At 41.7% G+C, this 26,745-nt stretch overlaps 1 protein-coding gene and 1 pseudogene across 1 annotated transcript; both read left to right on the forward strand.

The window, feature by feature from the left end:
- Positions 1-10,631: 10,631 nt before the first annotated feature.
- LOC119826713 lies at positions 10,632-11,593 on the forward strand (annotated as a pseudogene).
- A 5,014-nt stretch (positions 11,594-16,607) lies between these two features.
- Positions 16,608-26,505, forward strand: Commd8 (COMM domain containing 8). The gene is made up of 5 exons (XM_038315569.1): positions 16,608-16,706; positions 18,785-18,940; positions 22,308-22,460; positions 24,473-24,628; positions 25,645-26,505. The coding sequence occupies exons 1-5, from the start codon at positions 16,641-16,643 to the stop codon at positions 25,663-25,665; spliced, it is 552 nt and encodes a 183-aa protein (XP_038171497.1). The 5' UTR covers positions 16,608-16,640; the 3' UTR covers positions 25,666-26,505.
- Positions 26,506-26,745: the final 240 nt, after the last annotated feature.

Below are 26,745 nucleotides of genomic sequence, written 5' to 3' on the forward strand. Positions count from 1 at the left end.
GAGTGAGCATTCCATTCATTCTCCCTCTCTCCAGTCTCACATTATATGTAAACCGTCTCCTCTTCTTTAGAGAAAGCAGTTTCATTTCTCTGTGAAGTTAATACTCTTGTCTACCAGTTCTTGTCTCACTGTGGCTTTCTGACCCTCATTATGGTTTCTCTTCGAATCCTTCCTCCACCACAAAATTACTCCGACCAGCTGACAGACACTTGGGAGGGAATATATGTATTCTCTCTATATATTATTTTAAGGTAGAAGGAAAGAAAGGAAGGAAGGAAAGAAGGATGGAATGAAGGAGAAGGAAGGAAAGAAGGATAGAAAGGTAAGAGTAAAAAAGAAAAAGTAGGAAGGCAAAAAATGTGAGCACGAAAGAGAGAGGGATGGGTAGAGGCCAAACAGAGCAGCGTTGTCTTTTTGGTCAAGCAAGGGAAGACGTCTTTTCTCTCTCATTATCACTCACCCTAGCTTTACCCAGCACATTTTAAACACACCGGTTCCTTAATCGCTTCATTGGCTTTCATGCCCCTTTTTGCTCTTCAACTGTCTTTATAGGCCAGTGTCTATTATTACTTGTCAAAAGGAGTTTGTTATCATCACTGGCTTTGATGACTACTTCCTGCAACTTCCTTGTGGATTTGTTGTGCTTTTTCTTAGCTTTTCTTTCTGTTTTTAAAGAGAGGCTGGAAATTTCTATTTAATTAAAAAAGGAAGGAGGAGGAGGAGAAGGGTTGGAGAGATGGCACAGTAGTTAAAGTGTTTTTTGCACAACCCTGGGGACAGGCATTCAAAATGTCAGGTAGGGGATCCAGAAGGCAAAGATAGGGAGGGAATCCTAGGAGCAGGCTGGCTAGCTGGACCAGATGTGCAGGTGGGTTCAAGCGAGAGACCTTGCCTCAATCAATAAGATGGAGAGTGACTGAAAAAAAAAAAGTTCTGACCTTGGGTCTCCAGTTGCATGTGCACATACTTGTACAAACACGCAGGCCCAGCTGTGTATCCCGACACATGCAGACACACCCAGACGCACATATACATGCGGGATGAATAAATGAATGAATGAAAATTTATTGGTTTTGCCCCTCAGTCTTAAGGGATTCCCCCAAGATCTTCTACATTCATTTTCATTAATTTAGTTAAGTCTCAAGGCTAAGAATTCCCACATTTTTTTCCCAACAATGTATTTTCAACCACTTCCACCTCACCTTCTTTCTGGATGCAACGTTGCCCTAGCACCTCCTGCACAAGGCACCTTCTCTTTGTCTACAGATTTCCCTTTCAAGTCTTGCTGAGCCCAGAGTTGGGCCTCACGGCTGGCTAAGTAAACTGGTGGGGCAGCAGAAGCTGATGGTGTGTTTAGACCCATGCTAAGACATGGTTGCTGTGAGTTGGGGCCAGAAGAACTAAATACTGGTTTGAGGGAAGAGTGGGCTATAGAGGGAGACACCAGCTAAAAATAAAAACAATCTGAGATGAAAGAAAGAAAATGCCACATAGGATTGGTCGGTCTCCTAACATCCTTCCCTCATCACGAAGGGCAGGATGATTCTATAGAGTGGTTGTCTTTTGAGAGTCCTTCACTCTCTTTGCTAAACTACACCCCAGCACCCACTTGTGAGATGCTAACAGAGCACCCATTTAGGACTGAAATAACAATCAACGTCGTGGGACTGTAGGAGGAAAGGGATGGAAGAGGGGTAGAGGCAGCAAACATTTAATGAAGGGTTTAGTATAGAAATCCTATACTATGGTGATACGCAAGATATTCATGAGCATGGCAATAGGATCTGGCCATTTCTGGCTCCCTCTCCTCAGCTGCCCAAGGAACTATCTGGGGGCATCTTCCTGGACGCCTGGGAACCCCTCTAGAGTCAAGTCTCTGCCAACCCTAGAATGGCTCCCTTAATTAAGATATATATTTCCCTGTTCCCATATCCACCCTTCCTATATCCCAACCATCCTATTCCCCCAAGCTCTTCCCATCCTCCACTTCACACTTTTCTCTCCCCATCACCCCTTACCCCCATTCTACCCCACCCCAAGTTCCCATTTTTTGCCCGGCAATCTTGTCTACTTCCAATATCCAGGAGGATAACTATATGTTTTTCTTTGGATTCACCTTCTTATTTAGCTTCTCTAGGATCACGCATTATAGGCTCGATGTCCTTTATTTATGGCTAGAAACCAATTATGAGTGAGTACATCCCAAGTTCATCTTTTTGGGCCTGGGTTACCTCACTCAGGATGGTGTTTTCTGTTTCCATCCATTTGCATGCAAAATTCAAGATGTCATTGTTTTTTTTACCACTGAGTAGAACTCTAAAGTGTATATATTCCACACTTTCTTCATCCATTCTTCCACTGAAGGGCATCTAGGTTGTTTCCAGGTTCTGGCTATTACAAATAATGTTGCTATGAACATAGTTGAACAAATGCTTTTGTAATATGATAGGGCATCTCTTGGGTATATTCCCAAGAGTGGAATTGCTGGGTCCTGGGGTAGGTTGATCCTGAATTTCCTGAGAAACCGCCACACTGCTTTCCAAAGTTGCACAAGTTTGCATTCCTACCAGCAATGGATGAGTGTACCCCTTACTCCACAACCTCTCCAGCAAAGGATCACCATAGAACCTTCACCTGGCGATGGATGGAGATAGAGACAGAGTCCCACATTGGAGCACCGGACTGAGCTCCCAAGGTCCTGATGAAGAGCAAAAGGAGGGAGATCATGAGCAAGGAAGTCAGGACCGTGAGGGGTGCGTTCACCCATTGAGACAGTGGGACAGAATTAACGGGAGATCACCAAGTCCAGTTGGAATGGGACTGATGGAACATGTGACCAAACCGGTCTCTCTGAATGTGGCTGACGGTGGAGAATGACTGAGAAACCAAGGACAATGGTGATGGGATTGGACTCTACAGCATGGACAGGCTCTGTGTGAGCCTTGTCAGTTTGGTTGCTCATCTTCCTGGACCTGGGGGGAGTTGGGAGAACCTTGGAATTAACATAGTGAAGGGAACCCTGATGGCTCTCTGGCCTATAGAGGGAGGGAGTGGTGGTATAGGTGGAAGGGAAGGGAGGCAAGGGGGAGGAGGAGGGGAGGAGATGGAAATTTTTAATAAAAAAATGAGAGAAAAATATAATAAATTAAAGTAAGGTAAAAAATGAAAAAAAAGAAAAAAATAGACCATTTAATAAATTCTGAAAAAAAAAAGAAATCCTATACTAATCAAGTGATGCTTAACACATGAACAGGAATGACCTGGTGGAAAAACAAAGGTGAGAACGCTGGCTAAGTAGACTTTTAAGGTTCTAAAGGAGACGGTGGCCAGGCTTGTAGTAAACCCAAAAGCACTGAGTAATCCAGATACTTGAGTACAAAAGAGACTTCCAAGTGAGACCTGCTACTGGGCAGATGTGGTGCACAGACACACTTCCAGGTGAGACCTGCTACTCAGAAGATATGGCGTATGGACATTATATGCTGAGTCATCTACTTTATTTAAAAATTGTGAGATCAAAATCTTGGGTATTTTTTTTTTGAGACAAGGTCTCACTATGTAGCTCTGGCTGTCAGGAACTCACTATATAAATCAGGGTGGCCTCAAATTCACAGAGATTGCCCAACTCTGCCTCCAGGTGCTGGGATTAAAGGCATGTGCCGCCATGTCTGTCTATGATCAAAATCATAACCTAGCCAGGCGGTTATGATTTAAAACCATGCTTTTAATTGCAGCACTCAGGAGGCAGAGGCAGGTGGATCTCAGTGAGTTTAAGGCCAGTCTGATCTACAAAGAGAGTTCCAGGACACTCAAGACTGTTACACAGAAAAACCCTGTCTTGAAAAAAACCAAAAACCAAAACAAACAAACAAAAAATCTTAGTCTAGTCTAAAAAGAAAAATGCTTTCACCCAAATGTCTAGAATAATGTTTAACAAGACAAAAGAACTGGGGCTGTGGCCTGCCTGCTGACACATACAGTTAACCATTAGACATGGGTTTTTCTTCAAACTACAAATATACATTAAAATAAAAACAGAACCAACATCTTACATGCTCTAATGTTACAGTCTGGAATCCAGGGTTTCCAGGTCAAGAACCATAAAAGCAACTTTACAGTTGTACAATAATACAGAGAGAGAGAGAGAGAGAGAGAGAGAAGGAGAAACAGAGAGAGGCTCAGAGAAGCCCTTGTCCACACTATCTTCCTCCCTTGTTCTCAAAGAAGGTTTAAAAGTCCCCAGTTACAAATTCAGGGCATTTACTGGTCATTGTAACCTAAAGGGTAGAATCTAGAATATACTTTCAACAGTTGCCTTCAATTGCTGGACAAGCAGAGCTGAGAAAGAGGATACCTACCAGTCCTAAGTCTGATGGTAGCTCTAAGCCTGATACCGCTTTGCCTAACACATACTTACATTGATTCTGCCTCTAAATACTTATTTAAATTCATCCAGGATATAACATTACTCTCGAGAAGGTCATGGTTAAAGGAGCCTAATGAGAGGCCTTCTATATTTTCTACTTTCTTAAGACTCTTTTATTATGAGGCTATCAGTGATGTGCACCATATACTCTAGGAAGATGATTTCTGAGAGGTCCTCCCTAATCTCGTTTGCAAATGAATCTACTCCTGTCATTAGTAGATGGCCTTTATGAGAATTTTAGAAAAATGTCTCTTCAATACAGTTTTATCAAACTAGCCTTTAACGAGTGCTAAGATAGAGGCTGACCTTCCTTAAGTTCTTTATTTATAGTTTGTGCTAAATCTCTTTTAATTTCTTTTGAATGAACAGAAGTGAATTTACAATGGTTGGATGGTTAATCTCAATTCTCAACTTGATGAGATCAAGAGACACCTAGGAGATAAACTCCCAGGCACACCAGTGGGTGATTATCTTCATTCAGGACATGGGAATACCACCTTAACTGTGAGCAGGATCATTCCCTGGGTAGAAATCCTAGGTGATCAAACATGGCGAAAGCAGGCTGAGGACTAGTATTTCTTGCTTTCTGTTTCTGCTTGTACGTGTTATGTGACTAGTTCCGTCATGCCCCTGCCGCCTTGATTTCCTTGACTATAATTTTGAACTTTGAGCTGAAGTAAACACTTTGTCTTGTAACTTGCTTTTGTTAGGCAATTTTTTTTTTTTTATCATGGCATTAAGCAAAAGACCAAGACAAATGATTACTGTGCTTTTGTGTAATTTTTAACACTTAATACCTGTGGTAACTTTTAGTCAGGATCCTGTCTACACACCTGGGCATGACAGATAGGTAGCTTTGTTTACTATTAAGAACACCAGGAGATTTATGCTTGGCTTTCTCAGCTTAGGTTCTGAAGATGCTGATGTCACAGTCAATGCTCAAGTCTGAGTTAGACTTGACTTCTGGTAACAGCAATGTCTGAAGACCTTAGTCCCTGAGCTGTTGGGTCAGATGCCTTACAAAAACAACAACAACAACAACAACAACAACAAAACAAAAATTAAAAAAAAGAAAAGAAAAAAGAAAAAGAAAAAGAAAGAAAAAAAGCTAATTGCTTGTAACTATAAGACCCAGTTGTTTCTTCCTGTTCTGCTCTATAATTTGCAAAAATGTCAACAGAGGGGCTGTCTTGGAAAATATGTCATACACATTTAAACATCCATGATGACTCTGTGAGGAGAAGTTTCCTCGTTCTTGGCTTTAAACCTTGACTTAAAATTTTACTGACCACCACCTAGTTTATCTCAGGCTTCTTATTGGCTAATTCTTACATCTTAAATTAACCCATTTCCACTAATCTGTATATTGCCAAGAAGCTGTGGCTTATCGGTACAGTACTGGCATGTCCTTCTTCTTTGGCAGCTACATGGCATCTCTCTGATTCTGCCTATATACATATATCTTCCAGCCTGGTTATACTCTACCCTGCCATAGGCCAAGACAGCTTTATTTACTGGCCAATAAAAGCAACACATCTACAGAAGGCCATCTCTATCACATCGGTTAATTCTGTAAAAGTACAGACTCTTCTCCCTGTACCGAAATACCAGACTTCTGAGGAAAGAAAGGGCGTTACATTAGAATGCTTCTCACCAATATACCAAGCATCTAGAAGGATTCCTCAGGCCAGCAGAGCATGGCCACTGTGGGCAGTTCCCCACAATCAGTACAGATTGGAGACATGGACCAGGTGGTGGAGGTTCATTTCAATGAGTAAGAGAACATGGAAGGGGCTGGAGAGATGGCTCAGAGGTTAAGAGAACTGACGACTCTTCCAGAGGTCCTGAGTTCAATTCCCAGTAACCACATGGTGGCTCACAAAGATCAGTAAGGAGATCTGGTGCTCTCTTCTGGCCTGAAGGCATACATGCAGGAAGACCCCTGTATACATAATAAATACATAAGTCTTTAAAAAGAGAGAACATGAAAGAAGTTTCCTTTCTCATTTTTTCATGTATAGCAGGGCAGGCACACAAATCTGACCCCCCCCCCCCCTTTTTGTTTTCATCTCTGGAAGTGGCTTTTTTTTTTTTTTTTTTCCAGCTTTCCTTTCCAGTTGTCTCAAGGACCTCACTTGGCTGCTAAAGTTGATCACTGTGGCATTTCCCTTGCAGCCTTTCAGGGCAGCCAGACCACTCGCCATGCCTTGTAATTACCTATTCACTTGACTTTTGATCACATTTCCTTAATCTTCTCTGGCCTGACTTCCGTTGCCTCTGGCCTCCAGCCTTCATTTTTGTCGAGCGTCTTTACCAAACATATAATTATATTTTCCATGCCCCTTAGAGATGTAAACAAGGTCTCACATCAGTTTTACAATTAAACGTGTCTCCCAGCCATGTCTGAAATTTTGTCACTGGAGATAGCAGCTCTGTGGGCCTTAACATTGTCCTAAGTCACCCGATTGCTTCTTGTCACAGTGGCATGAGAAAGCAGACGGACGTTTCTTTACGGTGAAGTCGATTAGTAAACACAAATGGCCTCTGTTCTCCTAACTCCAGCAGAGCTCCTGGCCTTCACTTCAGTAGAACTGAGTTTTCACTGAGTTCCAGCCTCCCTCCGCTATTGATCAGGTTGCTTTGGCTACTTAATCTTGTCCAGTGACATTTTTACTTTTTACAAAATAATAATTTATTTTGATACTTTCAATTTTCTGCCTGAAATTAACATGCTTATTTCACAATCATTCTTCAAATGGGTATCAGAAAGAAGTCAACGGGATCGGTAATTTAAACTGTGTGTGTGTGTGTGTGTGTGTGTATGTGAATATTTATACCATGGAGATCATAGGACAACTTGAAAGAGTTGATTCTCTCCTTCCACTAAGACTGTGTTTTCAATTCCAACCACTCACTAAATATCAGCTGGAGAATGTAAAAACCTACTGCCCGGTTCCATACACAGAAATTCATTTGTCCAGAGATGAACTACTCATAAGGATTTCACAACTCCTTGGTTGATGCTAATTTGCAGTGGTCTGAAAAACAGCCTAAGATTCTCTGAGTTTCCTTTTATTAAATCAATTCTTCTGTTTCTGGATTCAGCAAGCACTTTCTGGGAAACCACTTTCTGCCAGACACTGTCTTATTACTGAAATGAGCATGGCACAGTCTCTGCTATACAAGGGGATGTGAAAACAACGGGATGGCAAAATATTCATGCCGCAATGCAAATAAAGACAACAATAAAAATTCATTCGAAGAGCGACAGAAACCCAGGTGAGTCATCGATTGAAATTCTCTGGGAATTATGTCTGACTTCATTAGGCTAATGTGTGTGCACAGCAAGCGCTGTAAGAGGATTCTTGGTAAAATAAACAATAGGAACAAATCCCAGGGATCAGAAAACTACCATTGTCACCTCAAGGCCTCTGGTGGTGGCGCTGCTGTTGCCACCACTGTGACCTCATTGGCCTAGGTTGACCAGGCTTCTAAGGAAAGACTCATATTTATTGTCAACATTTTCATTTTTTTTTCTGAAAATCTGTGTCCAAATCAATGCACATCAACACGGACTTACCTGGAAAGAACAAAGGGTATTTTGCAGTAACAAATACCTAATATGTTGATCTGGAGAAAAGGATCTAACCATTGTTCCTAATTTTGAGACAAGGTCTCCAGTGGTGTTGATCCTGCTATCTATACTTTCAAAGTTCTAGGATTACAGATGTGTCTGGTTATATCTAACTCATTCTAAAAGTCTTTCAAGTCCTTCAGCATACTTAAGGACACAGAGACAGCAGTTAACTGAAATTTATTTATTTATTTGGCTTTTTGAGACAGAGTTTCTCTGTAGCTTTGGAGCCTATCCTAGAACTAGCTCTTTTAGACTAGGCTGGCCCCGAACTCAGAGATCCATCTGCCTCTGCCTCTTGAGTGCTGGGATTAAAGATATACACTACCTCAGCCCGGCCTAGTCTACAGAATTTTGATTGCATTAGTGTATAAATTTACATAGTCTTGCCAAACTATTTTAGAAATGATAGGTTGCATGGCACGTAAATTATAAAGCTACTTAAAAAAAAAAACCAAAGTGTAGCAGACTGAATGTTAAAAATCAATTGTTTGACAAGGGCCTGGTTGACTTATGTGCTTTTTTAATTAAGGAGTGCTGGCTGGAATCTTAACAGCCCACATATGTGGAGGCTCTCAGCACAGTGGTCACAAGGGGTGCCAGCAGAGGAGGTGGCCTCACATCCACAGCACCTTCACAGAAAGACTGATGTAGCCCTTGACATGCTGTAGACAACCCTGGCGATATGGCATGTGCTACCTCTTAAATCTAAAGTGACGGCTCACTCAAGTGTTTCATTTTAACAGAACCATTTTAGAGAGTTTAGAGTTGCTTTCTTGACATAACTAACTCCTCTGTGCTGTCTCCAGAGGCCTTTTAAAATCAAAGATCTTTTGGGGCAAGATCTCAGGTGCCTCAAGCTACAAGAATATTTTGAAACAGAAACTAGGGAAATAAGAACTGTTAATAGTCCTTAATTGCATATCAGTTCCCAAAACAAAGACGGATGTTTTACTAAGCCCACCCACTGGGATGGAATGATACATCCACACACCTAGTGGATTTCTAGGAAACTGCTTTTAGAGGAGACCAACTCTGTCTAGGTTTATACAGACAGGATAAAACCAGTGTCTTCCTCATCGTCTCCGACTGACCACCAATAACTTCTCTTAATGCAGTAGAACCAATGTCAATGTAACATAATCTCTCATGTGGTTACGAAATAATAATTAAATGATTTTGAACTTTAAATCCCTGCCTTTTCAATAGTCTATGAATGGGAATTATTGTAGTTAGGCTACAGCGAACTCTATGTATGCATTACAGCATATCTAAGTAAGGTGAACAAATTTGTCTTCCAGCCACAGCAGAACCTGAAGGACAGGCTTGAACGAAGAATATAAATGTTGAAACTCCACTCTTTTAAAATTATTCTTTTAAATTATTTTTAAATTATTTTTTAAAGTTTTTTTTTTAAAACCAAATAAAAAATAAATATTTCTTTTTTGTACCTTGAACTTTTGTCAGAAACCCTACTGACTGTAGCTAAGGTTAAGTCATAGAGAGTAAAAGCGGGAAGCCACAGAGTTTAGGGGAAGCCAAAAACTACCTTCTGAAGGCATTGAAATTCAACTTGTACTGATGAGGGACTGGAATACGCAGGCAATCCCTCTGGAGCAGGAAGCTCTAGCTACTTCCTAACTCTTGTCCAGGAGTTTCTCTGAAGCAATTACAAGGGCGTGTCACTTAGGAAGTCAAAGAAACTAACCGTCTTGTGTAATGGAGAGGAAAGGCTGCTTTCTTCTTCATCCAGATGCACTCATGGAGTGGAAGCAGCCATCGTATTAACCCAGTTTAAAACAGATCATTACAGGCACTACTCTGTTCTGTTCCGTTCAGTTTTATGTTCATTGAGCACCATTCAGACCTGTCGTTCAGCCTACTACAGAGAGGAATGCTCCAATCCTGGACTGCTGTGGTTTCTCAGTTAGTCTGCTTTTGGCCATAAAGAGTCAGTCTTTTCTGGGTGAAATAATAAAATTAAGACTTGGGACCCCAAAATGCTGTGGATCTGTTTTTTCCTGTAATAGATGGGAATTAGCACACCCTTGAGGCTGACTAAATAGTTCTACGTCCTTAGATGTGACTTTTAGAAACTATATTATCTATCTTCCTAATTCTTTCTATCTATCTATCAATCTATCTATCTATCATCTATCTATCTATCTATCTATCTATCTATCTATCTATCTATCTATCTATCTATCTATTCATCCATATGAGACAGGGTCTCTCTATATAGCCTTGGATATCCTGGAATTCATACTTAGTGCCATGAACTCAATGAGATCCACCTGCCTCTGTTTCACAAGTGCTGGGATTAAAGGAGTGTGTCACCACCGCCCGGCTAGAATCACACTTTTTAATTTAACCTGATGGTATTTTGAAAAGGGCTCATTGGCCTGCTTATCCTCTCATTCACCCCCATATAAATTTGAATCAACAGATGTGTATAGCAGGTACACTTTAGTTGGAGCCCAGTGCGATATTTGGCTTGTAAACAGTATTGATGAATCCTCGATTAGAAATACTATCTTTAGGGAAAAGGTCCAGCAGAGCTGAATGGTCAAGATGTGTGACTTCACCAAGGACTATTGGGGGATATTCAATTACACTGTGAACTCCGAGTTTGCATTTGTGTTACTGAAGTAAAATTAACCCTGGGTCAGGAGGCTGAGTTAGCAACTAGTAGACAGAAAGCAAGCATAGAGCATCAGAGGACATCTAGGAGAGATAGAGAGATGTACCGGAAGTAGTAGGGAGGGGTTTTGAGTGGTATGTCTTTTTCTGTCTTGGAAGATCATAAGAACAGCTCTTTCGGGAGACACCAATCAGTAGAGAAGGTTAACTAGGTGCTACTCAACCTTTTTGAGTTAGCAGGTTTTCACCCCAGCTTGAGTTTTATTTATAAATAGAGATTTAGTTAAAGCTACCTTTAGCAGCAGCGGCAGGACCACTGCCTGTGGGAACACAATCCTCACCAGGCTGCTGCCTGAGTGGCTGGGCCACAGCCAAAGAAATAGGCCGTTAACTGTGGAGTCATAATTGCTGGCTGCAATAGCAGTAGATGAAGGTGCAGTCACTGCACTGAAGTTAAAACATGTCAGATCCCAGAATGTAAGGAGGCCTTCCTGCTGTTAGACCAGAGAGGTGATGATAAAATCCTGTACAGCCAACATGGGGACGTGATGAGGGCCCTGGGCCAGAACCCTACTAAGGCCGAGGTGGCCAAGTCCTGGGGAACCCCAAGAGTGCCGAGATGAGTGTAGGGGGCTGGTCTTTGAGCACTTCCTGCCTAAGCTGCAGACTGCGGCCAAGAACAAGGACCAAGGATTATGAGGATTATGTTGAAGGTCATTGTACGCTGACAGGGGAAGGAATGGTACCATCATGGGTGCTGAAATCTGTCCTGTCCGTGTCACATTGGGTGAGGAGATGGCAGAGGAAGAAGTAGAGATGCTGATGGCAGGGCATGAGGACACAATGGTTGTATCAATTATAAAGAGCTTAGTGGGATGGTACCGGATGGCTGAAGTCACTCCTATATTCCAAGCCTGTGTGTGCCTTGCCCGGTGTGAGTTCTCTGTGGTCCCAGAGACTTCCTGGGCTCCATTTTCACAGTACCTTGCCTATCTGGCTTCTTTTAGATCTTTGCCTTCACCAAATAGATTTTCTCTCACCCATACCACCCCCTGAAAAATGCACAGCACATGTATATTCACATCAAATTCTGTTCTTTTTCTTCCTGGAAGCACAACTAGAGTTTCCCTACAGAATCCACGGAGATGGATTCTTCTGACAGGATGCTGGGAACTGTGATGTGCAGCATTTCTAGGTCAGGTACATGGAAACTTCATGTATGTTGTTTTTGTCATTTATTTTCCCTATCCAGGTTTCCATGGACAGAACCTGGAGGTCTTAGAGAACAGAAGGGCTACCCTTGCACCCATGTATCAATTAGGCCTCTGTGTAAGGAAGAGAATATGTCAAACTGCTACATTTTTGCTTTACCCTTTTTAAGATAACTAAGTTTTTCTGACTCACACAGAAGTTGTATAAGGAATGGGAGTCCCTGTAATATTATCTGAAGAGAGACAGTTGGCTTGGCAGTGTCAGAATGCTGGGAAGCAAGGGGTTCCTGTTCTTTAGTGACCGACAACTTGGAAGACAGACTCTGTTGCAAATGAGATCTAGGAAATAGGTTGGAAAACATATCAGTGCAACTGGTTGTTAATGGAGACACTGCAGGAAGGAGATGGGCAAGTTCACATGAGATTTAGCTAGTATATTTCTTGCTATTGTTTCTGTGCTGGGACCTTGAATATGGTAGGCAAGCACTCCTCCACTGGCCTGTATTCCAGCTTATCTTTGGCTGGTTTGAAAGCAAAAATTAAAAAGATCAATATAATCATAATTTATCAAAGATGCATGTGTATATATTTATGTAGTTTTTCTGAAACAGGGCTCTACTCTTAGGACTAGACTGGCTTCAAGCTGTGACAGGGAGATCCCTGTTTCCCAAGTGCTGGGATTACACACATAAGTCAACCTATCTGGTTTATCATATTTAAGCTCTTTCAAACAAGATTTTGATTGGAAAATCCAGAAAAAACCCAAAGAGAATTTAGATCATATACAATCCTCCAAATGACTGACAACTATTGCTAACAGTTTGTGGCTTCGCTTTCCCGGGAATTGTACACTATTCACTTATACGCAACCTAAACTAGTATCAAACAGTGCAGAGACTTGGAGCTCCCTCACCCAATGACTCTATCTACTTACTATATGGATCTATTTCAATTTTAATTAAGCTTATCATGATTTGTTAAGCTTATGACTGACTACTCATTATGTGTTGTTATAAACTGAGACCAATCTTAAAGCCAAACATTTAATTCTAACATATTGCTGGAACAGGAAGGTCTGAGTCAAATGATGAATGCATTTTTACAATAATCTACAAAGATGTTCTTGTTTTCTGACAGCAGTGTGAAAATAAATATTACATTTAATTTAGAAAGACCTTCCAAATGTTTCTCTGCTTTGCCCCCTTATGCCTGTTTCCCAGAGTGTTAACATGTAAAAATTGCAGACCAGACCATGTCAGTAGGCTGTGTAAAATCCCTTCCCATGTGTCTGTGTCTTTACCACAACCCCTGCCCTGTTCACTGCGGTTCACACACACACACACATTTCCAGACACTGTCTTGAAGAACTCTGGCTTCTCGTTCAGGGCCTCTGCATTCGGCTGGCAGTCCTTTTGTCCCGCATAATCTTCTCTCTTCCTCATCTCTCGTATCAACGCTGCTTCTAGGCATGACGCTCCCTTACAGATCGGAAGCATAACTTTTACTTTCTTTCTCTCTTAGATCACTCTTTCACATTCTGAAGAGATCTGTCAGCAGACAATCTTATCTTACCTGCTCATAGGATAGGCACCAATTATCCAATGAAATCATCAGATAGATAGAAGACACACCTACATCATTTCCCCTTTTTCTGTTTAAACAAAAAAGAAAAGCTTTCACTTTAACATAGTAAAATTACATATAACAAAACAGTTATCATGCAAAAATTACAGTTACAATATTTATATCTACTTTATCTTTTATCATAACAAAGGAAAACAACTATAACTATCTATTCTTCAGCTCCATCACGTACAGCTGCCATGATCAGACACATTACAGGATCTCATGCATGGTGGATGCTCCACCAAGAATTGTGGAAGAAGAGAAAGAAAGAGGGAAGGAAGAAGAGAAGGAAGGAAGGGCTTACCCCAAGTTTTGTGCAGGAAACTCTACCCCAAAATGACAAACAACTAAACAATAAAACAACAACAACCACAACCGAAAACAAGCAACCGAACCCAGGAAGGGGCTCTCTAAAGAGGAAGCTTGCATTCCAGTTTCTGCTCAGTAGAGTCAGGGTCACCTAGGCTCTTCCCTCTGTTTCCCAGCTGTGAGCCCTTGTCTACATCTGTCCAGCACTGTGAGGTAGACTGGACGGATGGAGAGGCAGACCACAGCACCAAGGCAGAGACTTCCAGCACTTGACCTAGCAGCATAGATAACAAGACTATTTTCTGGAAGTTGCTTTTCCTTGGCCATATATAGGCAGGGAAGGAAGCCACTTGGAAAGGTATCTTAGCATGTTCTATGTGCCAGGCTGGGCCTCATTTAAACAATGGTACATATATGTACTTAAAACAAGCCCTGGGGGGCTGGAGAGATGGCTTAGCGGTTAAGAGCATTGTCTGCTCTTCCAAAGGTCCTGAATTCCCAGCAACCACATGGTGGCTCACAACCATCTGTAATGAGGTCTGGTGCCCTCTTCTGGCCTACAGGCATACACACAGAGAGAATATTGTATTGTATACATAATAAATAAATAAACAAATATTTTAAAAAAAACAAGCCCTGTAAAGTCTATACTGTCATTGTCAATAATGAGAGATGGGGAAGCAGGCACACCTGGGAGGTGAACTAGCTTGCCATTGTCATATAGATTATAACGATAACAACGATTACCAGAGCTGGACTAAACTTTAACTCCAGAGTCTGCATTTTAAGCCAGTCTCGTAAAAAAGGTTGGGGAAATAGGGACCAGAATACACCTAGTAGGAATAGAATCAGAGAGACAGTTAAGGCTTTAAGATGCTTCAGGGATTGGTTTGTTTTCAAGCCGAATAACCAAGGTTCAGTCCTTAGGATTCTAGAAGGAAGAAATCAGCTCCTATAACTTGTCCTCAATCCCCCGCCCCCAACACACTTTAAAATAGTTAAAATAAAAAAGTCAAAAGTTAAAAGAAATCTGATGTCTTAGATTATATATACGAGGACAAGCTATTACTACAGAAAAGACAGATATTAAGGGTTCTTTCCTTTCAATTTTATGTGATATTTTAAAATCAGTTTCTGTTGGAAGTTCAATTTTGTTAAGTCATATTCCAAAGGTCGACTTCTTCTTGGTGTGCAGTGTTGCTTGAAAGAAAAGTCTGGATCTAATTTTTGTTACCCTTTATGTCATGGTGCATATGTCATTTTGCACTATGAACTCACGTTGCATGGCTGCAGGGAAGTCATTGCCTGTGTTCCTTCATTTACACAGGCACAGCACAAATTCTCTACTCAAACTCTGCCACTATTACCTACGTGACTTTTCCTCCACAAAGGCTGAATCATTTTTAATGTAGGAAAATCACTGACTGCATAAGTTTGCCATGGAGATTAGTAGGGCAAAATAAATCAAGAGCTTGCCATTTATTACATGGTTGACAAGCACTTGTCTCACACGTTACACTATATAAAATTCAGCTTCCATAGGCACCATTGCCCATCACTGGATTTAGTAACACACTGACACAGATTTCCAGGCAGCAATTCATCTTAATGGTGTCTGGGGACTCCCTATCCCCGGTGCTTTAAGACAATTAACTTTCAGCTGGAGTAGTGTGAGTTGTAAATACCTCTTTGCATTGTAGTAAAATGTGAAAAGTAGTCAATGTCTTAAGGGAGAGAAAGCTAAAGCCTCAAGACCTTCCACTCCCAAATGCTGGGACACAGGCTAGAGAAAGGAAGTTGATCTTGAAAGTGCTACTGAGTCATTTTTCTCGGAATAGGAATAGTTTACAGTTCGGATAGTTGCTCTGTCTTCTTCTCTGGTGTGCCTCAGCATTTTCCCACACTGCCATCTTTAACGTTACAAATCACACTGCAAACCTTTCTTTCTAATTGTATGGTGCCTTTGCATGGGAGGGCTCACTCTATCATGGACTTCCTAGCACTAGATTAAAATTACAGCTGAAAGAATTTGGAGAATAACAGAAAGGCATTATGATTTTCAGGCTTAGTCCTGTGGTAAATGTGTGGGTGTAGACACGGATTTCAATTAACATCAGATTGTTTTTGTTACTTAATTTGGGTAATGAGTTCTTGAGTTGCCTGATAAAATAGAGCTGACCCGGTTAAATAGGAATTTCAAATTAAAAAAAATTAAACTTTTGGCTTAAAAATATGGCATGCAATAGTTTGGACACATTTAAAACATTTGTTTTTCATCTGATAGTTCACATTTAACTATGCTTTCCCATTTTATGAGCTCCATCTTGGATCGCGTTTGTTGTTTACAAATGGAGAATAAACTAATATCTTCGTAGGATAAAGAATCTAACTTTAATTTGCCTTTGAGGTCAAAATCTTTTAGTAAGAGCTTGTTGGATCTTTGGGGAAACGGCCCTGGGCTGACACAAATACAAACCTGTTGCTACCCTTACTAGATGATTTTCTGCAGCGTGAAAAAAGTTCAGGAGATCGGTCTCAGATCACAGTCGCAACCGAGCTGAGGTCTGTAAATCTTCCTCCAAATAAAAAATAGTCACGTAGGAGACTTTCTCCCAAGCGGGAAAGACAGGCTGTCTTTTGCCTACAGGGAAATCCGCGGCTGAGGCTCTGCGCACGCGCGCAAGGACTACGCGAAAGAGCACCGGCTCCGCCCCTGGAAGGTCACGTGGGGGAGTCCTAGCTTCAGCCTTTGGTCCGGATCTGTCATGTGACCGGAGTCCGCGGTTCTCCAAGGATGGAGGCGGAAGAGGGGAAGCCGCTGTGGCGGCTGCAGAAGCTGCCTCCGGAGCGGGGCGCCCCGGTGAGGGGTCGCGGGGAGAGCTTGGGAGAGCGGGATTGGGACGTCTAGTCCTGGGCTCCTGGGGACAGAGTGGCGGCCCAGGGACTTTGCGCGCGACCCGGGGTTGCCCCTGGCCTGGGTGTGTGGGGTCCTTGCATCTAGAAAGCCGTGGTGGTGGAGCCCTTGGTCTGTTGCATTCGCGAGTGGGTCATTCATTTTTGAGGTCAGACCTCCCGAACGCCACCTGTGAACCCTTTTAGTGTGGTACAGAGGATGCGGTGAGACCCTGACGGGCCGTCTCCTGGTGGGCGGCTGGAACCAACTCCTAACCGGAAAACAACCGGCCACCAACTTTTCTTCGAGTGGCTGAGAGGTGACTGCAGCCGCTGAAAGCACACCCACTCACAAAGTCAAGCCTGTGGGGACCAGGGACTAACAGCCAGGCTTTCCCTGTAGCACACCCTGGGTCCAGACTCCCGTGAAAGTGTTTGGAGGTGGCACCCAGTCTTTGCCCGCGCCAAACTTCTTTTCTAAGTCTCGAGTATGGCCCTCCTTCCCAAACTGCTCAGGTCGTGGTGGGGATAGTGTAGGTGAGGTTGAAAGAGATTTAACTTCGCCCTTTTCATTGTCAAGACAATGAAAACATCGTACACCCTTTCTTTGATTTTACAAATGAGGACGGTGAAATGTCAGCCTCAGGTCGGAGGAATTTGCCAGAGGTTTCCAGCGAGCCAGGACCAAAGCTGAAGCCCACGCTCTGACCAAGAGCGTATAGACCAAGTCTCTGAACTTCCACGCCCGCTTTCGTCCCTTACAGATATAGTCAAAACTTTTCTCTAGTCAATGTCCGTGACCCGGAATCTCTGAGTGGAGCCAGCCACCTCCTTTCTCAGCCTCCGCCTTCTGCCACAGCTGTGGAGAATTCCGTGTTTGGGGTCAGCTCCTTTTTCCCTACTTCGGTTCCTCCCTGGCCTGGTTTTGTTTGGGTGGTGACACTCTTTGTACCCAGCCGCTAGATCTAGAAAATCACTCTTGGACCCTCCCGCTTCCTTGACCTATTTACCTTTTCTGTCACCACAATCTCAGACTCTCACACTCTCTTCCTCTCCCAATAGTTTGGCAAAATGTTGGAAAAATAATGTCAACACTGAATGAAAGCTGAGCACACATTAACGCCTTGGCTCTTTTTTTGCTGTCTGCAAGGCCTCCTCCCGTGATTTGGTCCCTACTCACCTTTTCAAAAGTCTTGTGCCCTTTGGCCCCTCCCTATCTCTCAGCAGCTGCAGTTCCCAAACCTCCAGTGTGGTTTTGGTTTTAGTTTCAGGCCTGTGTATGCTCATGGCTTGTGTCTGCCAACGCCTGGCAGCCTCTCACCCTTTTCACATAACCCTTGCCTTGCTTCTTTGCCCTTGCCTTTCATGTTCGTTGACATGCTTTCTGTTGCTGGTGGTGTAAAGGGGATGCCGAGGAGGAAAGGATGGTCAGGGCTTTCTCAGAGCTGCCCAGTGCATGGGAGTGTTGAGTGGAGGCACAGCAGAGTCAAGTCGGTTGAGCGCCAGTGGGAGGCTTGGATGTGAAAGTCAGACTTTGGTTATTGGGCTAGAAATGATGCCTTAGGACTCCGAAGGAAAACTTTTTAATGTAGTATTTTCTATTCAGGAATTCTGGGAAAAAAACAACAGTGCATCTTTAATGTTAATTTAGTTTCTAAAGGCAGACATCATAATGGTCTGGAGTTTAGCTGGGTTTGGTAGTTTATACCTGTAATCCCAGTACCTGGGAGGCTGAGGCAGGAGGATTGTCATAAATTTAAGATGAACTTAGATCACAGAAATGAGACTTTAATCTCAAGCAACAATAAAATAAAAAAAAAACCAACAACAAACAAAAACAAAGCAAAACCCCCCAAACCAAACCAAACCAAACAGTTCTCCAAACAACAAATAAAACAAAAAACAAGATGAAAAAAAAAACAACCATAAATCTTAAAAAATGTTACCTTTTGGTCTCAACTGGCTTTATAAAAGGGGCGATTCTGCAAGGAAGAGATGTCTGTTGTCATCTACTTTAAAGTGCTTTTGTTTCCTTTTCGTCCCCAGCTTCTTCACAAAATCATTGATGGCATGTGTGGCCGAGCTTATCCCGCCCACCAGGATTATCACAGTGTTTGGGAGTCTGCCGAATGGAAGCAAGTTCTAGAAGATGTTGCCACATTTTTCAAAGCTGTAGTTGGCAAAAACTTTTCAGATGAAGAGGTGACTTCACTCCTGATCTCTTTACCCAATAATAAGTACTACCCAGAGTTTTTCTTTTTTTTAATTTATTTATTTAAAAAACCCTCTTCTCATTTTACATACCAATTCCAGTTCCCACTCCCTCTTCTCCTCCCGCTCCCTCCACCTCCCCTCTTTACCTCACCCCCATCCACTCCTCAGAGAGGGTAAGGCTTCCCATGGGGAGTCAAAATCTAGCACATTGCTTTGAGGCAGGACCAAGGCCCCCCCCCCCCCCCCCACTATATCTAGGCTGAGCAAGGTATCCATCCAAAGAGAATGGGTTCCAAAAAGTGAGTATGAACAAAAGGGATAAATTCCAGTGCCACGGTCAGTGGCCCCACAGTCTACTTCAGCCATACAACTGTCACCCACATTCAGAGGGTCTAGTTTGGTCCTCTGCTGGTTCTTTTCCTATCCGGCCAGAGATGGTGAGTTCTCATTAGCTCAGGTAAGCTGTTTCAGTGGGTGTCCCCATCATGGTCTTGACCTCTTTGCTCATATTCTCACTTTTCACATTCTTCAACTGGACTTTGGGTGCTCAGCCTAGTGCTCCACTGTGGATTTCATTGCTTCTAGAGGAGGGCTCAACGCAGGCTATAGACGATACAACACCTGAAACATCTAATTATGAGTGAGTGGAATTGAATTTTTGGGGCCTTTGCGGTTTTGTTTTAGTTTTTTTTTTCCCCACTGTAACACGTTTAAAAGTATACAGAAGAAAGCAGGATGCTAAAGAACCAGCCTTCGTGTTCTGGTTTCTGGAAGTAGACAGTAACAGTGGACCTCATGGGGCATGGCTTTTACATGTCAAGAATTGTTTGTGCGTGTTTATGTGAGTTGTTTACCAGACAATATTCTGGACCTGCATTTCTTTGACTATATTCATCGAATCTGTTCATCCCTTACTTTCTCACCCTCCTAGTGGGGCTTTTGGGGAACAGAAGGTCTGAAGTTAATGCAATCCAGTTTCCCAGTATTTCTTTCAATGCTTAGTGTTATCAGTGTCGTATTGAAAAGTATAAGGTATCTTGTAGGTTTTCTTGTGGAGGCTTGATTGTTTTAGCTTCTCTAATCTCTCAGATAGGTTTTGAATTAATACTTTTGTGTGGGGCAAGGGCCATCTCAGTTTCTTCTGCTTAGTATCTCGTTGGCTGAGTGCCGTCTTGTGGAATGCCTGTCATTGCCTCACAGGGCTGCTGAATAGCCTTGGTCATCAATCAGGTGGTCACGTGTGAGGTCTGTCTCTGGACTCTTCCCATTATTCTCTGTGGCAGTTTTTGGCGTTTCTACATCGTTTTAATTAACACAGCATTAAAGATACGCTACATTAATCCTGGACACCAGCTGGGAGAAGACCTTCAGCATCATGTTTCCTCAAGGCTGCTTTGTCTCTCATTGGTTCTTTCTGTCTTCATATTCACTTTAGAATCAGCTTGTCAGTTTGAATTTTCATATGGCTTACACTGAATCTCGAGATTGTGTGGGGAGAATTGGCAGCATTAGTTAGCTTCCTAGCCTGTGGACAAAGGCTCAGGCTCATGGTTTAGACTGGCTTTCTTTTCTCTCTATTGTTTATATACATGTATTTTTTTTATTTAGTTTTATTTGAGACAGGGTTTCTCTGTGTAGCTCTGGCTGCCCTGGAACTCACTCTGTAGACCAGGCTGGCCTTGAACTCACAGAGATCTGCCTGCCTCTGCCTCCCTGAGTACTGGGATAAAAGGCAAGTGCCACCACTGCCCGACTATGTTTTATAATTTTAATATAGAAGTCTTGCAGATATTTGGTTATATTTCTGAAAGATGCAGTTTTTAGTACGCTTTAATTTTATTCTTTAGTTGTTTGTTGTTAGGATGTAGAAATTGTTGAACTTTTATATTCTTTTCTATGTCTAATACTTTTCTTAGTTTATTTAGTGTGTATATTAAATATGTGTGATACACACAGACACACTTTTTTTTTAAACAAAAAATTGTGGTAATAGACCTATCTCCCATACACCTTAGGGAGAAAATTACTAATTTACCTTTTAGTCATTAGCTGCATGATTTTATAGGCATTAATTAGTAGATTGAAGAAGTTTCTATCCAACTTTACTGACTTTTTTCCTCCCCGTTTTTTCCGAGACAGGATTTCTCTGTGTAATAGCCCTAACTGTCGTGGAACTCACTTTGTAGACTGGGCTGGCTTTGAACTCATAGAGATCTGTCTGCCTCTGTCTCCCCTCATGCTAGGATTAAAGGCGTTCGCCACCATGCCCAGTTGACTTTTTGTTTTTTAATCATCAATTGGTATTACATTTTATCAGCTTTTTTTTCTGAATTATTTCCCCTTATTTTGTTAATGTATTGATTATTTTTTGATGTTAAACTAAGCTTGCATTGCCATGATAAATCCAGTTTGGTCATGAAGTATTACTCTTTTTCATGTGTGCATTGGTTTGATGAACTGGTGTCTTGCCTAGTTTTTGGATCTCTATTTGAGTAACACTGGCCTGTGAATTTTTTCCTATGATACTCTTGCTAAGCTCTTTGGTTTTCATCTGTGTTTGTAGAGTGACTTTGGGAAGGTTTTGTTTTCTCTTTTTCTGTCCTTTGGAAGAGTTTTTGCACCATTGGTTTTCTTTGTTTAATGGCATTGAATTGCTTAATTTTTATATCGGGAGAAATTTATCTCATTCACTTTTATTTAACTGCCCAGTTGTCAGAAGTACAGACTATTAATGTAGTCTTTGAATGACTCAGTGCATGGTTTACTGTATACATTTGAAACTGTTATGTGTTTTGAACTTGTTGGGTATGGTTTGTATATGTTGTATCATTTGATTAAGTGGAAGTTAATATTTTTATGTTCTGAAATATACTAATGCTTTCTGTGAGTTTCTCAGTAGCTGGAAACTGTTAGTATCTCTGAGAATAAGTGCTTTATTCTGTAGGATTTTGCTGGTCGGTGGTGGCACACGCCTTTCGTTCCAACGTTTGGGAGGTAGAGTTGTGCTGCATTGCGTAGTTTGAAGCAGTCCAGTTAGGCACACACAGGCTTAGGACTTGCAGATTTCTTCTGAGTTTCTCCTCCTATTTCTTTTAAAACTCCTTCTTGTTAGGGCTGTGGTGCACTGTGCACTCTCTAGCTTTGTCAGTGAGTCCCTTTTTTTACTTTTTCGCTGGCAGGAACTTGTTAAGACTCGTCTGGTTGCTCATTCTCAGCTCATGCTCTTTGTAGTTAGTAAAGTATTTCTTCCTCATTGTACTGCCATTTAAGACGTGTGGGGAGAGGGTGGGCACGTGTTTACATTGGAGCAAGAGGTCCTTTTTTCTCCCCTGATCATCTGTGTGTGTTTCCACAGATACTCCAGCAGTTGAGCCAACTGAATTCATGTCATCAAGAAGCTGTTATGAAATGCTTGAAGAGTAGGAAAAGTGAGATCAAGCAGGTCCTGTTAGGAGAAATAGTTGGTATTTCTTGTGCGCAGCTACAGGATTTTGATTGGCAGTTAAAGGTAAGAATCTAGTTATTTATATGTCTTTGTGTGTAGTGTTTAAATATACTTATTCTTTTAAAATAAAAATACCTACAATTTGTTATTTTGAGACTACGTTGTTCCAAGGTAATAGTAAAGCTTGTGTAAATTACTGGTTTTGTATTAACTTGGACATCAATAGCATTCTAAGCAGCCAGACTGTGTGTGTTGCCATCATCCTGATTTTTCCTCGACCCATCAGTCAGACATGGAGAAGTGTGTATATAGCGTATGGCCTTGATAAGAGTCTTCTGGATGCCGTAGCTTTCTCAAAGTGTATGTCATCATAAAGTACAGTTTTGAAAACATTGCGGAGAGAGGGTTGGAGTGTCGTGCTGAGCGGTGAGAGAAGAGTTGCAGAACAGCTTTCTGTCCTTTAAGGCACCTAACTAGTAGACAGAAAACAGATAGCATTCTTTTCCTTAAGCTTAGCGTGGTCTTAGATCCAGAAAGTGCTTCATGTTGTTTCAGTGGCTTAAGAGGACAAAAGGAATAACCACTTGTAGACAGAGTTGTCTTAACTGAGGAAATGGGCCTCGTGGTTTTGTTGTGACTCAGTCATGTTTAAGATTTTTTAAATTAATGTGCTTATTGTATTAACACGAAGCTCGAAGTGCAGGAAGTATGCAATACAGCCAAAATTTGAAATGATTTTATACCTGTTACACCGATGGGCCAAGATAAAAAGCAGTTAATCAGTGCTAAACTAAATGAAAGGTTTTCATTTAAATATGTAACGTTTACCTAAGTGTGGATGGTAGGGGAGAGATGCTAGTGTAGCATTCATGGAGGATACTTAGTTGTTTATCAAATTGTGGCTTAACTGATACGGCTTCCGGCTTACATTTTGTCGGGAGATATGCCGAGCTTTCGGGCAAGCTCCTATGGATGCTGTTATCAACTATGCAGTCTTTTATATTAATTTGATAATCCCTTTAGTTTTGGTTGCCAGACTTAAATATTTAAACAAATAGGACCCCCACCAGAAAAGAATGACTGGGAATTTAAAATCATGCTTTGTGAAATTTCTTTGAGACACTGGAGACCGTGTGCCTGGAAAAGATAAGGCCAGTTGCAGATACTGTAATTATGTTCAGAAGACTAGACGTCCTTTGGGTGTGATATCTTGATTCTATATTCAACAGCAGTTTGATAGCCAATCAAGAATTAATTACTAAGAGTTTCTGAGTATTTTTCATCTTTTATACATGAACTGCCATTTTGGAATCTTTAGCAGTTCAGGTTTTGGACACTTTCAGGATGTCTGAGTTTCTATAGGAAGACGGTATGAACCTGAAGAAAGTGTCTTGTTTAGCCAAACTCTGATCCAGATGCTGGCTTTTGGACAAGGTGCTGTGTAGTGATGTGCTGCGGGCCTGCTTTTCATCCTGCCTGGCTCCGGCATGGTTAGCTTTACACCCGAAATAATTACACGGAAACTGTATTCTTTTAAACACTGCCTGGCCCATTATTTCTAGCCTCTTATTGTCTAATTCTCACATTTCTTGCTTTAACCCATATCTAATAATCTGTGTAACACCACAAAGTGGTGTCTTACCGGGAAAGATTCAGCATGTCTGACCTGGTGGCTGGCTTCATTGCATCTCTCTCCCTGAGGAGAGGCACGGCAGTCTGACTATCTTAGGAGAGGCGTGGCATCTGACTGAGCCATCTACCTCACTTCCTTCTTCCTGTTCTGTCTACTCCACCCACCTAAGGGCTGGCCAAGGCAGTTTCTTTATTAATTAACCAATGAAATCATCACATAGATAGAAGACACACCTACATCAGTGCTGGCTCCTTTCTTGCTGCCCACTTCCTGTATTTGTTCTGTCTCCTTTCCTTTCTCCCTCTGGTCTTTGGATGTGTGTTTAATTTATCATTCCTTTTTCCCAGTGTTTACAGGCAAACAGGGACGATGTGTTCTCACCAAACTCAGATGCTTGTTGTGCGTACAACTTACTGTTTATCGTCTTTCTCACCTTCAACAGCTCGCGCTTTCTAGTGACAAGATCGCCACTTTACAGATGCCACTCTTAACCCTTCATCTGGATGTGAAGGAGAACGGAGAAGTGAAACCATACTCCGTTGAAATGAGTAAAGAGGAGCTACAGAGTCTAATCAGTTCCTTGGAGGCAGCCAGTAAGGTGTGTGCTTGAACTGAATCCTGTGGTTTACATGCTCAAGTGCCATTGGGCCCTTTGGCAGGGTTTAGTGCATCTCATTTTACTGATACTTGATATCAAGCACAGAAAATACTTTGTTGGGATGTTGTTGAGATGTTTAATTCTATTTTAAATGTTGAATTAATTATAACTTACAGTGTTCAATTACCAAGTTCTGAATTAATTATCTAATTATTTCTGAAACAAAAGCAGTACTGTTACAACCATAGTTTTTTGTTTTCCTCCAGTATTTATTAAACTTAAAAATGAAATGTTTACCCTGAGACTATGGCGTTAGTTGATTCTCAAGTTTCTCTAATTAATAAAAAAAAACTTCATTATTCTAAAAAAAGAAATGTCTTATTTGGATGGACAGATGGTAGACAATTGCTTCTGTAATGTTTTGGTGTGGGGGTGAACTGTAACTATAGTTACGGCAAAATGAAGCTGAGATGTGATAGAACTAATCAGTCTACAAATCCTCACATTGGCAGAGCTGTGTCTGAACTCCAGCCTTCAGTCCCAGTGTATGTGAGAAAATCAGCAGGGATTAGCTGGGAGGAAGCTGTCAGGATTTGCTTGTTACTGGGCAGCGTTTCTCTAGAGGGCTAGTTGTAGGGTTTGCTCCCAGGTGTTCTTGACCACCTCCCTGGCTGCTAATTGTGTGTTAGATACTCTGGCCCTCTTAAGCCCTGATAAACATCACGTTCTTCCCATTCTCTACAGTTGTTCACATTTTAATTTTGCCTTCACGACTGATTCTCATGTCCAGCAAGGAAGCCTGTTGGCCTTTGGATGAAGTTGTGTGTGAGAACTGGGTGTGGTAGCGCCTGGAATCGGTGCTGAGGACCGAGAGCAGCCCTCTTGGCTGGCAGGGGCTCTATGCCCCTGCCCTTATTTGCCTGTTGCTTTTCCTATCCGTCTTCAGAGTTTACCTAGCAGCTAGCAGCTTCATTCCAGTCTAACCTGATATTGCTTCTCCCTATTTGTGTTTTAAGGTGGTCCTGCAGTTAAAATAACTGGAAATGGTGAATTTCAACTATCATATTTCACTGCTGCACCGTGGCAAGCGAATGCTGTGTTCAAGGGCGGATGCTACAGCAGGCTGAGCAGGAAGCATTGCTGAGATCACAGAGATGAAAATCTGTCAGCAGCCCTAAAGCACAGGAAATTGTGTGGCTGATAGGGAATGCATAAAATGAGAGACGAAAAGGCTGAAGTCTCAGTTTGTGTTTTCACTATGATTGGTTTGTCTCATTCATTAAATATTTGAGAAATCTTTCTAGATAATGCTTTATCAAACAGTAAAAATAAGTTCTAGAGTAATGTAAACACACAAAACTCAGACATACAGGACCGTTGCTTAAATGCGAATAGCAAGGCATGCATTATGAATAAATAACTTATGATATTGAAAATAATGTTTTAAAGCACGCATAAGCTGCATATGTAATTCAGGAGGTTTTGTCTTTTCATGTTTCAAAGAAGAGATTCTCAGTTGCAAAGGTTCAGACAAAAGCTTGTTATCAGATATGAACAAGAAAACATTGAAAATTTGTGTGAATAATTTGGGATTTAAGAATTTTATGAACTAAAACTGTAAGAAATGAAAATAATATTGTTCTTTCTGCACGTCCCCATCTGCTCGGGAGACTGTGGTCTGAGAAAAAGAGGAAGCTTTCCTTGATTGTGTAGTGTACATATTGTTACTCATATACAAGTGTGTTTTTATATGTTCTTTATATGGAATTTGAGCTCTTGGATGGTATTGCATTAACTGTAACACAAGCCATTTTTCATATCAGCTACCTTTAAAAATACGCATTCTGAACGATTAAAAGTGTCTGGTTTTATCTTTATGTGTTGCTTGATTTCAGTGATTTCCTGCGTACCTTAGTGGTGGGTATGTAATTAACTGGTCCCTGTTGTCAGCAGTTCTGTGGCTCTTTCAGGCACCGCAGCCTGACCGTCCAGAGCAGTGACAGTCACTGTCCCCTCCATACAGCTGCAGGTAGCCAGTGCTGCTCTGTGGGCTGTGGTGGGATTAGAAGAGGAGCTTGGGACAGAATGTTCCTCAGTGTACTACTTTTTCATTAAGA

Source organism: Arvicola amphibius, chromosome 1, assembly GCF_903992535.2.
Source record: "Arvicola amphibius chromosome 1, mArvAmp1.2, whole genome shotgun sequence".
Lineage (NCBI taxonomy): Eukaryota > Metazoa > Chordata > Mammalia > Rodentia > Cricetidae > Arvicola > Arvicola amphibius.

Coding starts and splice junctions, on each gene's coding strand:
- Commd8 (XM_038315569.1), top strand. CDS start 16,641: ATGGAGGCGGAAGAGGGGAAGCCGCTGTGGCGGCTGCAGAAGCTGCCT. Junction 16,707..18,784: donor CTCCGGAGCGGGGCGCCCCG/GTGAGGGGTCGC, acceptor TTTCGTCCCCAG/CTTCTTCACAAAATCATTGA. Junction 24,629..25,644: donor CCTTGGAGGCAGCCAGTAAG/GTGTGTGCTTGA, acceptor TTGTGTTTTAAG/GTGGTCCTGCAGTTAAAATA.